The 13306-nt window shown below is 32.8% G+C and overlaps 1 protein-coding gene across 1 annotated transcript; it reads left to right on the top strand.

Moving 5' to 3' along the window:
* The first annotated feature begins 142 nt into the window (after positions 1–142).
* LOC130825427 (uncharacterized) lies at positions 143–12169 on the top strand. The gene is made up of 2 exons (XM_057690654.1): positions 143–421; positions 11963–12169. Exons 1-2 carry the CDS (start codon positions 143–145, stop codon positions 12062–12064), a joined length of 381 nt encoding a protein of 126 aa, XP_057546637.1. The 3' UTR covers positions 12065–12169.
* The last annotated feature ends 1137 nt before the right edge of the window (positions 12170–13306 follow it).

The following is a 13306-nucleotide window of genomic DNA, read 5'->3' as shown; positions in this document are numbered from 1 at the left end:
TAATAATAATAATAATAATAATAATAATAATAATAATAATGATAATAATAATAATAATAATAATAATAATAAAACACTCTCTAACCTCCCCGTTTCTCTCTCTAAATGGCCCTCCCCTCTGGTTCCCCTTTGCTGGCCAGGCATGGTGGAACCTACCAAGTGTTGGCACCGGCTACCACTGGAAAACAGCCTGAGATTGATTCAGCCCAGACTTGCGACGTGCTCAACGCATCCACCCTTAACCCCAGCTCCTTTAATTCCCCTAGCCTTTCGATGGCATCAGAACAATCGGCCCCAAGCTGGACGTCAATTGTCCACGGAAGCACCGGAAAAGGGACTAACACCTCATCGAAGGCAGAGACAGGCGACCCAATTGAAGCAGCAGCCCAGTAGAATGCAATCCTTAGCAAGGAGCATAATGGTAATACTTCTTCTATAACCTATAAAATGAAAAAAAAAAATTAGTATAAAGAAAACTAAACCCTAAAATACAATTAATGAAGCATGAACAATAATGAGTTTGAGAAGTAAGCTTTAAAAAATTATACCTTGAAAATGAGCAAGAACTAAGCCAAAATTTCGTGGGTTTTCCGTGGGTTTAAGATGAGCAACAACAATGGGTTCTTCGTGGGTTTAAAACTATTAAAAAGATATATCAAATACGATCAGTTGATGAACACTAGTTGCTACAGTAAAAATCGAATGAATTATTTTTCATAGGGTAGTTGAAGGGATCTAAAGATTTAAAAAACTGGACAGCAAGTATCAAACTTAAATTTCAGTTGAATAAAATTACATATTCCAAATAAAACAAGACTATATACTCCTAAAGAATTATTAATAATTAAGCATAAGAAAGAAATCAAAAATTAAATAACATCATATCGAAAATTTAAGCAAAAATTACTAACAATAACCATAATGATACTTGGCATATATTTTTCAACTTAAATTAATAACAACAACAACTAACAATATAATGGCCTTAAAAGCCAACAACACACTGATGTAGAACAATATGATTTATTAAATGTTGGATAATATTATAATATATAGAATTATTGCATTTTTTTTAACCACACCAAGTATCGAACGCCGCAGTTGTGCATTGAAATCTACCCGCCGAATAAACATAGTCACAATAACAAGTTCCGCAACACCAGTATAAGGGGCCGCATTGTTCCTTGAATCCAACACATTGTAGAGAATTGCGTCCGATTCCTTCCAGCATTATGTTAGAGAGCGGGTATGGGTCAGATGCTTGAGCAGTTTCGAGTTGGATTAGTAAAATTACAAAGGCGAACATAACTATAAACTTAAGTACTGCCATGTTCTTCATCCCCATCTTGAGTTAAGTTTTGTTTTGTGCGTGGTGTGTTGCATGGTTAAGCTGGTTGCTATTTATAGAGCCTTATGAAGGCATAGCCACCTGATTTCAGTTTTTTTTTTATTTATATAAATAAATAAATAAATAAATAAATAAATAAATATATATATATATATATATATATATATATATATATATATATATATATATATATATATATATATATATATATATATATATATATATATATATATATATATATATATTTGAGTAATTTTCTTTTTATCTTCTAACAGGCATAACTGATGATTTTTGAAAAAATATGCTTATATCTAAGATGGATTATAATGTTTTGAATTAATTAAAGCATAATATAATATACTGCATGTTTGGTTTTAATTATTAAATAGTAGAAATGTTTCTTAAAACATAATATAGTTAGCTGTATTGATAATGTTTGTATTACGTAAATTATTTTATTAGTTTAACTCTTTGTACATGCAATATCTTAACTCAATCACTATTATTATCTATAATAAAAATTATTTTATATTTTATCATACGTATAATAAATTATCATATAATCCAATAAAATGACTAGAAATTTCTATATATCATTCTCATGGAGTTAAATGTTGGGAGATTTTTATATTGGCTTATGTTGACTGGTACGACAAATAAAATTAATCAATCGCTTTCAATCATACAATCTAATAAAAAGATTAGAAAATTTCACGTGTTATTCTCATATAATAAAAGATTTTTATTGGCTTATGCGGCAAATAAAGTTAATTAAACTTTCCATTTTAGCTATTCTAAAATCTAATAAAATTGTACAATTTACCAATTTTAAAAATAGAATAAACCAAAAGTATCAAATTGTCATACTATTTTTCCCAAAGTACTTAATTAGAAGTTTCTTGACTATAAATAATTGTGAAGACTAATTAATTTATAAATTAACAAAATTTATTACTTTTATTTTTTAAAATTTTTATATATAATATCAAACATTTTTTATAGGTCTGTTTATGCTATTGTTGATATATATAGCAATATCAAAAGTAAATTAGAAGAGCCAAATAGTCAACATACTAGCAAATTAATTTCTACATAAAATCTTGTTAAACTATAAAAATTTTAAAATCATGCATATAGACTGAAATGAAATTGAATCATAAAAAAACTCATATTAACAAATGGAGTTGAAGCTTCCCTATAATAAACGGTTTTGAAAAAAAACACCAAGTATTTTTTATTTCATATATTCGCCTAATAAGTCTCTTAAAAAAGTATTAAAATTAAAACAGTAAAAATATAAGCACACACACTAAATATGATGAATGTAAAATTATGAAAGATAGAGAGTTATGACCTTATAATATAAGTGTATTAGTTTATTGAAAAATAATAGTTCTAATTAATATTTGATCACTTAACACTTTAGGTTACAAATGTGTTACTGCAACCACTGAGCTACAGTATATTTGTTATATTTTTGCACTCTGTAGAAACGGTTAGAGACAATAAGAGGGGGGTGCATTGTAGTTTGATAAATTTAAGTGTTTTTACGGAATTAGATTGTGGATTTAAAAAATAAACTTAATGCGCCAAAGTAGAAAGAGACAACACAATTTTGTACGTGGAAACCTTCTAGGCCTAAATAGAAGGAAAAACCACAACCCCCCGGGATTTCAAATTCTATATTATGTTTAAGGCAATTAGTTACAATAACATAAAAGAAATAAACAAAACTGGGACAACTTCTCTTTCTCTTTCTCTTTCTCTCTCCTTCTCTTACTTCACACAAAGCTTCTCTTTTCTCCCCTATACTTTTCCAACTCTAGTTGCAACAATTATCTCTTAAACCCTTTACAAAGGCCAAATACCTAAGGATAAAATTAATGAGTTGCACAAGAAACTATTTTTAAGTTAATTGGCAATTTTGGAGCAAAAATATTTCTTGTTAATTTTGCAATCTCAAGTGTACTCATCCAACCACCGTTTAAAAAATAACTCCTTTTATATAGGAGCTTTATGTAGCTATGTGAAAGAAATAACTACCCACTACATCCTTAATCCTAAAATTAAAGAAGAGTAAATGGAACTTGATTTGCAAGAAATAAAGGCACGGTTTTATTTTCTAAAATTAGCCAACTTAGTTTTTCTTAATTAAAACAAATAATCCAAGCCTATTTTTGTAGAGAAATAAAATTAGAAGTTTTCACCACCTTTAAGAAAAAGTACCACTTATTTAAAGTGTAGTTATAAAATATTTTGCCAACTAACTTAGTAAATTAATGATGCAATAAATTAATTTCACCCATACATCAACTAAAAAATCAGAAAAATATATTCTACAAAATTTTCAGCTGATGTTGATTCTTTCAGACTTGAGTCTTGGGAACAGGGCACTGTCTCCACTCATCGACAAGTATCGTCAGATCATCAACTTAGGAACAGTAGACCACCTATCTACATTTGACATCTTAGGTGATCTTCTTTATCTAACTTCCTTGGATATATTTGACATGTAGAATGTTCATAGACCAAGTCGTAGAAACTATCAACGATCTTTATCAAGACCGGATATCGACTTGCACATAATCTCTAAAATACAGTCTTTTGCATTAAGTGTAGTCATCATCAAAACCTAAAAGGGCCAACACACTCTATTAACTATATATCATATATCCGTTAGGGGAAAGGGGGGGAGGATCACATTTTCGGCAAAGGGGGTTGTGGCCTCCCCTCGCCCCCATGTGGCTTTGCCCAATGATGATAATGAGAATAATTTGTAGTATAAATTTTCATGAAATGTATCATGTTATTCTTATAGTAAAGAAACTTTGATCATAATAAAAGCTTTTATTAATAATTTTTTATGACTACCTAATACCACATATTCATATGATAATGGTGGTAACGATAATGAAAAGCTATTGTAATTTTAGGTAGGAAAATCTCTTAATAAGTTATAAAACATGCTTGTTTTCTTTCAATCATCTTAGTTTCTTCACAAAATTAATTTGAATGCATCTAAGACATACTATTAAATGGGCCAATACTACATTCAATATATTTAAGACCTTTTGAGTAGGGCTGAACAAAGTTTAGTCGAAACCACAAACCAAACTGGACCAAGCCATAATTTTAAGTATTTGGTCTGGTCTATGGTCTAAATGGTCTGGTCCGATTTTTTTTCATAAAATATTATAGTTTCCGGTCCGATCTTGATTTTTAAATTTTCAGACCAAACCAAACCAGAAAACCGTATTATTTTTGTCTAATGCAACCCGTAAACTGTAGTCCATTAACCGCAATAATAGAGGACATTATGCTGTTAGGCAATTGGTCCAACTCTAAATATGAAGTGGTAGATTACTGCCACTCTACCAGCCCATTATATTTTAGGTTGAAAATTAAATTAAACCTCACTTCTGTCTTCATTTTTCTCTACTTGCGGTTTGCGGCGCCTTCCTCTCACTTCACTGAATTAATTTTTCTTCTGATATTCTTTCTTCTCACTTTCTTCATTAAATCAATTTTTCTTCTCGTTTTACTGAATCAAGAGCTAATTTTCATTAAAGACTTACGTAAATTCAATTAAAGACTCGAAATATATATTAATATTTATATACATAGAGATGAATACATTATTATCATAGATTCTTAATTTAAAAAATATATTAAAAAAAAAAACTATAGATTAGACCGAACTAGACCGTTATAAAACGGTCTGGTTCAGTCTGATTTGGTGTTTTGACTGGTGTGATCTGATCTGAAAATTTTCATATATCAATAAAAGATATCAAGGGACCAAGGAGCATCGTTAATTTCACACCACAATGCATTGACAAGCTTTTTCAGCAATAAATATGTTTGGTATTAAAATTGAAAATTGAATTGAACGGTATTCAGTGGGTTGTCTACCAAAAATCTTGATATATCAATAAAAGATATCAAGGGACCAAGCAAGCTTTTTTCACCAATAAATATGTTTGGAGTTAAAATTGAAAATTGAAGTGAACGCCTACCAACTACATTATTAGAGCTGCTATGTAAATCATTGATGTGGAGAATTGGTACTCCCAAGAAAAACACAAGAATTTGTAATTGTGCGACGTAAAGCAAATATTTTGTACAAATGTTAAAATAATATTTTCTCCGCAAAAACACCTAAATTTACTGTAAAATTGTAGTTGGATAATTAGACGAAATATAATTGAATCATGAAAATGATCGAGTAGGTAAGATGAAAAAAAATATTAGATTTGTAAATAAAATGAAATGGAATATGATAATCATCAAAATGGAAAGAGAGCCAAAAGAATATTGGGATATATAATAAATCACTATAAAAAATATTGTATCTATTTACGCTTATAAATGCATTTACGCACACTTATATTATTATTATTATTATTATTATTATTATTATTATTATTATTATTATTATTATTATTATACAACTGTATTTCATATCATAAAATAAAAGAAACTTTTACAGGAAGTTGGTGAGGAGTCTAGCAACAAGCTAAGTACTCACATCTTTTGAATACAAAAAGCTAGTCTCTAAAAAATATATGTCTGAGACTTGGTGCTACCTAGTATTACCCAAAGAAAACGAAGCAATGCTAAATAACATGTCGAGCGCTTCTTCCCCTTGCTCTCCAAAGGTATAGAAAGCAAAAGGGATGAATTTGTAGCCATTCTCCTCACACTTACTAGTGTACTTTTTCGTCTTTCTTTCTTTAGCATTGGCTAAAGAAGCCCCAGGTGCGAGACTCCTTTACCAGTAAAGGGCGAGCCTCCAGTGACATCCAAACATGCATCTTTTCCATGAAGCCAATTAAACAGAAGGAGACTCTCAGGTCTAAGCTCTTTCCCTACCTCTGAATAAAACCCCATCAGCACCTCCTTATAAACCGAAATCCTAGATTTGCAGCAGATATCCATAAGCATGTCCCGAACCAAATTGTGCCGAAACTTCACGTCAATCTCATGGGAACAATGAACAGCGTGATCGCCCCATTTATCCATTTTGGGATTGTTGTAGTTTGGGCATAAACAACTTTCAGCCAACAAGGGAATATTGAGCTAGGAACATAAAATAGACTGATACTGATGATGATTCATTTTCTGTCTCTAGCCCTCAATAGGGATTCTTAGCAGAAAATCTTTGGGCGTGTGGTTCGCGAGTGGAGCTAAGAATGCCACTTGTCTTGGGGTGAGCATTTAACTAGAGATAAGGCTTTTCTCAACAACATTAAAATAAGCCCTTACCAGCTTTTGTATCAATGGAGGACAGCGGGTTCATCATTGAGAGAAAAAGCGTTAGAGCCATAAAAAACTCAGAAGAGACCAAGAGCACGTTGAAAAGCCGAATCCAAGGAAGAAAGATTGCTATTTTCCAAAACGTTAGCTTGGAGCGAGCTGGTTTGAAGATGAGAAGTGAGGAAGGCCTAGTTAATAACATTGTCTGCTGAGTAGATCCCAAGCCAACCCATCTTAATAGGGAAGGTGGCTAACCTCCATTAGGGCTATGCAAAATCACACGGGACTGGCAGTCTAAACCTGAATCGTTTGAACCCGGACAAAAATCGGTCCGGATCGGAACCATCAGCCCTGATCTCCGGTCCATAAAAATTCTCGAGTTCGGGTTTCGGTCTGGTCCAGTCGATACCCAAAAAATTTAGGGTTAGACTGGTTACATACGGTGAATATGAAATTATTTCTAACTTTCACATATAAATAGGAACCCTCCTAGATTAAAGTAATTGAATCCCAAAAAATCAATTTGTGATTTAAGCAATTGAAACCCAAAAAATAAATTTGTAATTTCGCTACTGTTTCAACAACAGTTAAAGAAAAAAATAATTTCAAAATATTTCTAATTGGTTTTTATGGCTTGTAATTTTTTGATTTTTTTTTTATTTGTTTATGCTTTCTTCTGGAATTATTTTAGTTCTTGTGTGAGTTGATATTTTTTTTTAAATTATAATGAGTAAAAATAATATGAGTTAAAAAGTAGCTGGTCCAAATCTGGACCGAACTGGTATTTCTCAGGGTCAGACCAGAACCGAACCGGAGGTAACAGGTCCGATTTTCGGTCCTTAAAATTTCAAAATCCGATCTTTTGGTCCAACCGATTCCTGTTCGGTCTGGTCCGGGTTTATACTGGTGCACTTTCCTAACCTCCATTGCCAATCTCCAAAACCCGGTTCAGAGGCTGTAACAACTTTTTCCAACAAAAAGCACAAAGCATGATCAAACTGGACCTGCGCATCCACAAACCAATCTGAAGGGCAAGTCCTCAACGCGTAAAATAACCTCTCAACCCCAGCACAACAGCGATGAAGGAGAAGCTCACATTGTCGATCACGGAGCTTGCTAACAACTGCCACGAGCTCAATAATTTTAGAAACCCTCTTTAAGGAAAAATCACGACAAAAGCTCTAATTCGTACTCACCGGCCCACTAAGAAGTTTCACCCTCGCACAAGGACGAGATATGTTAGATGGCAAAACCCTAGGTTCTCTACTTCTTGGATCCTCCTTAGGGAATAGTTTAGTCTTGTACACATTGAGAAATAAACCGCGAGATGACCCTTGTAACGGACTGTTCTTTTCTAAATATAGGTTTAATATAATATAATACTCCCTCCGATCTTTTGATATAGTCCCATATAGCTTGGGCACGGATATTAAGGGTTGTGTGGGGTCCATGTAAAAGGTGGTAGTTGGGTATTTTTAAGTAGTGAAGGGTAGTTGGGTAAGTAAGGTATATGGGGGTATATTCGTAATTACTTGTGTGAACTAAGGATATTTAAGTAAAAAAGGATTGCCAAAAATAGAAATGGGACTAATTCAAAGGTTTTGCCAAATAAGGAAATAGGACTAATTCATAAGATCGGAGGGAGTAGTAAGTAATGCTAAAGCGGAAGTTTATCGAGCTGTGATTATTACGAAAAAGAAATAAAACAAAACAGTATTTTTAAAAAAACAAAGAAAACTTAAATCATTAAAATCTACTTTTACATATTACATGTAACACCCCGAGATTTTCCGACGTCATTAATTAATATTTTAATAACTTTTGGGGATTTTATAATTATGTTAAATAAATTTAGAAAGTAGTTTTAATAAGCTTCTTTCATATACGAATTTAAATATTAACATATATTTATATTAAAAATACAATCACAATTTCTAAAATAAAGAGGTTCGAATTAAAATTGTTATTTTATTAAATTTGTAAGTACACGAAGGTCCCTTGCAAGAAGATGAATATAGATAAATAAATAACTAAATAATAATAATAATAATAATAATAATAATAATAATAATAATAATAATAATAATAATAATAATAATAATAATAATAATAAAAAATAATAATAATAATCATAATAATAAAAATAACCATGATAAAAAGGGCACGAAACCCTCGGTGCTTCCCCACCAGCCGCTACTTTCTCGTCCTTTCCCCCGTGCTGTGCCACCAGCAGCTGGCCCCAACCAGCCACCTATGAGCAACCACCTGCACAGACGTGTCACCTCCTCCCACGAGCAGCAAGCAGCAGCCCAGACACCGACAATAGGCCGTGTCTCTTCTTTCCCCTCAGCGGTAGGCGCACCGAAGGACTCCAGCAGTAGCAGCCGACTGTCCACCCTCCACCATCACCAAAATAGTTACCCATACTCTCACCCTTTTCTAGTCCCCCAATTGTGAGCCATCTCCTCTTTCCTCAATTACTTTTCTAGCTTTAATTGGAGTTTTATTAAGTGTATTGAGTTTGATGTTGGTTTTGTGTTAATTTCATTGAATCTTTTTGGTGTGTAAGACTTTTATTGATGAATTAAACATATTTACGACTTAGGGTTTAAAGTGTGATTTGAAATTATGGGTTGTGTGTTGATTTTGTATTAGTTTCTTCGAATCTTAGTATGATCTTTGAACACAAGACGATTAGGGCTTGGATTTAGAGATGAAACTACCAATAATGTGTGTTTTATACTATATTTTGGTGATGATTGATTAAATAACTTTAAAAGTTGTTTTAAGATTTGGTCGATTGGTTATTATTGTGAATAATTAGTAATAGTTATGATCTTAGTTGACTATGAAAGTGATTTTGATTGATTAAATTGAGAATAATAGCTACTAACTGTTGTGGTTTGATTGTTGTGAATTACAAATATCCTTATTAGGTTGTTAATGAAGTTATAGATACATGATATTAGTACACTAGAGGAAAAAAACGTAATTAATGCTTATCATTTGCTGCGGTTTTTGTATATACGCAGCAATAAATAGGAAAAAGAATAAGAAAAAAAAAACCATTAATTGCTGCGGTTTTAGGCCTTGATCGTAGCAAATACTCAGTAGCACAATTAATTGCTGAGGTTATGCTAAGGCCCGCAGCAAATAACGCTTTCAATTGCTGCGGTTAATTGAATGCCCGCAGCAAATACTCATGTGCAACTTTCAATTGGTGCGGTTAATCGAGGGCCCGCAGCAAATACTTTCATTTCACAAAATTAAAACCCGCCAATGCAACGTAACATTACATTTCATTGCACAAACCTGTTTCATTTTTCGCAATTAACGTAAACTATTGTATCTCTCAAACCCACCATTTTCGCCATTCAACGTTTCATTCTTCATGTTCTTCTTCTAAAAACCATAAATTATTCATCTTCAAAACCTGTTTTAAACCCACCATTGAAAAACACTCGAAAAACTGAGCAACTGACTGTTTCTTCAAACTTGTTCTTCATCTTCAAACCCACGAAATTTGATCTTGTTCATCTTCAAAACCCACGACATTAAGGTATTTTTTCTCTTTTTTAATTTGTTAAACATTTAAGTTTTGCAAGATATTCATGAAAACACTCGAAAATTAGGACAACTGTTTGTATACTAATTTTGTTTCTCTGTTTTTCGTTGGAGATAACATAACCCACGAAATCAAGGTAATTATATTTATTTTACTAATTTGCAAGTTCATATCTTTGTTGTTTAACATGTAAATTAGTAATTTAGTGCTAAAGATATCAAATTATTTGTGAATTTTACATTATTCAAGTTTATGTGATTAGTTTGTTAAGTATTTGTTTAATTTGTTAAAAATGTGGTATGTTGTTATAGTTATGTCTTTAACTATTAGAATTAGAATATGATTTTATTTACAATGTAGTGCTTAATATTGAAGTATGAAGTATAGAATTAGAATATGAAGTCTGTATATTTAGGGTTAAATAGATTTGGTATAAATAAGTATATATTTTTAGGGTTGAATATGTTTGTTATAAATAAGTATATATGTATAAAAGTTGTGTATTAATTTCGTTTTGAATTAATTAATCACACTAATTGGGATGACAAAAGATCGTTCTTGGATGTATGGAAGCATTGAATCGTCGGAGTTTATTAATGGCGTATTAGAATTTTGTAGTATTGCGGTTGAACATCAAGTTAGGACGGGGGGAATTGGTTTTTATTGCCTATGTGTCACTTGTGGCAATCTATCAAAGGTAGATAGTGTTGATATACTTATGGAGCACATACTTCGATGTTGGTTTAGGCCTCAATATCATGTTTGGGTTTGGCATGGTGAGAAGGGAGTTTACAAAGAGAAAATTGTTGTTGAGGACGTCAATTATGTGGCCGATGTCAATGAGTATGTAGTAGGTCATGTTGATGGATATGAGACAGATGAAGAGAATGTCGATGAGGATGTGGATCGTGTTGATGGGATGATGGAGGGAGTCGAGGATGAGTTGGAAGAACTTCCTCGTATTTTTGACTTGTTGACAGAGGCTTCTAAAAAGCCTTTGTACCCTGGATGTACAAAATTCACCAAACTAACAGGAGTGTTGGCAATTTTCAACATTAAGTCAAAGTTCAATTGGAGTGACGCTAGTTTCACAATGCTATTAGAAGCGTTAGGTGAGATGCATCCTGAGGTAAATGAACTTCCAAAGTCGACATAATATGCCAAAAAGCTCATGTGTCCTTTCGGCTTAGAGTACCAGAAGATTCATGCGTGTCCGAATGTGTTGTATCGGTATGAAAACGAGAACTTAGAAGAGTGTCATAGGAGTGGGTTTGATTTGATTTGGTTTGATTTGCACGAAACATGGCACACAACATTATTTGGTATATATTATTGTGTTGAAGTGGTTAGAATTGAAAATCATTGTCATATGCTAGAAATTACGTGTTAAGTTGCGATTTTAAGGGTTTTTAAGCATTTTTGGCACTTTTGCGCATAAAGTAGCTAAAACTTGGTTTGTTTTGCACGAAACTTGGCACACAACACTATTAGGTATATATTATTGTGTTGAAGTGGTTAGAATTGTAAATCATAGTCATATGCTAGAAATTGCGTGTTAATTTAGTTGCGATTTTATGCGTTTTTAAGCTTTTTTGGCACTAACATCTATTTTCTCTTATGCTTTCAACAACCTCCTAATTTTGTTGATTGCGGCTACTATAGGTTGAAATACATGGACGATATTATTTGTTATGTTCTTAAATTATATTATAATATATATATTTACTATAATATTAATTATTATTGGTAAAATCTAATGTTTATTAATCTTTTAATTTTATATTATATTATAGGTTTTATACGATATTCCGAAGGAAACGCGCCCTCTGAGAAATGGAGAGGTGCGCGAATTAAAAGACAAGATTGCTGCGTATCTTGCTAATTTTTGTCCTTGATAAATTTTAATTAGTATAGATTTTTTTAGGACTTTAATGTATATTATATATATGTACGTACATAATATTATATTATATATACCGAGAATTTATTATTATAAAGAGATTATTGGTGATTATCATTGGATTATTGGTTTAATCATTGTTTATTACTTTGTACATTTGTAACAGCCCGGCCCCTCGGACCGCGGGTAAATACTCATAAAGACTTGTAGACTGGCCCCACAAACCAACACAAGTCTTTTGAGCGCATTTTGGCCTCACTCGTGCGCACCCGAGAACACTTCCCAGGAGGTCACCCATCCTAAGATTGCTCTCCACCAAGCACGCTTAACTGTGGAGTTCTTAGCAAATGGCCTCCCTAGAAATGAAGATGCACCTTGTTGATATGAGTAGTCTATCAATCCTTTTTCAAGCTAAATCTGGGGTATTACACTCACCCCCACTTAATAATACAACGTCCTCGTTGGACCGTAACTTCAGGATCTTTTTCCCCGCTAGGTGCACTGAACACTATCAGCCACGGTCGCAGGGTTGCTCTGATACCATTTGTAACACCCCGGCCCCTCGGACCGCGGGTGACTACTCATGGAAACTTGTAGACTGGCCCCACAAACCAACACAAGTCTTTCCAGCGCATTTTGGCCTCACTCATGCGCACCCGAGAACACTTCCCAGGAGGTCACCCATGCTAAGATTGCTCTCTACCAAGTACGCTTAATTGTGGAGTTCTTAGCAAATGGGCTCCCTAGAAAAGAAGATGCACCTTGTTGATATGAGTAGTCAATCAATCCTTTTTCAAGCTAAATCTAGGGTATTACAACATTATTATTGGATTAATATTAGTATTAAACGAAAAAAGAAAAAAAAAATACTAACAATTTGCTGCGGTTTCGCAGCAAATAATGCCCTATTTTGCTGCGGTTTTAAACCGCAGCATTTAAAATATGTCATTTGCTGCTATCACTATTGCTTGGGGCCAGAACCGCAGCAAATAATGGCCAAAAAATCGCAGCAATTGAGGTTTTTTCCACTAGTGGTAAGCCAAGAGCATAATGTCAACTTATCGTCGATGGTTGCTAAAGTTAATTGTCGTATTGTTTTGACTATAGTTCTTAATAGCTTTGGAGAATGTAACAAATGACATCTCAATATGATAACTCTAAGATTTGTCTTATCGTTATATTAATGTTATATTAAAATTGTAAGATCTAGTTTTGATTAGTTATTTTTGAGTAACGC

Source organism: Amaranthus tricolor, chromosome 10, assembly GCF_026212465.1.
Source record: "Amaranthus tricolor cultivar Red isolate AtriRed21 chromosome 10, ASM2621246v1, whole genome shotgun sequence".
NCBI classification, from domain to species: domain Eukaryota; kingdom Viridiplantae; phylum Streptophyta; class Magnoliopsida; order Caryophyllales; family Amaranthaceae; genus Amaranthus; species Amaranthus tricolor.
The sequence above is the reverse complement of the archived record's forward strand: the minus strand, read 5'-3'. Positions and strand labels throughout refer to the sequence as shown.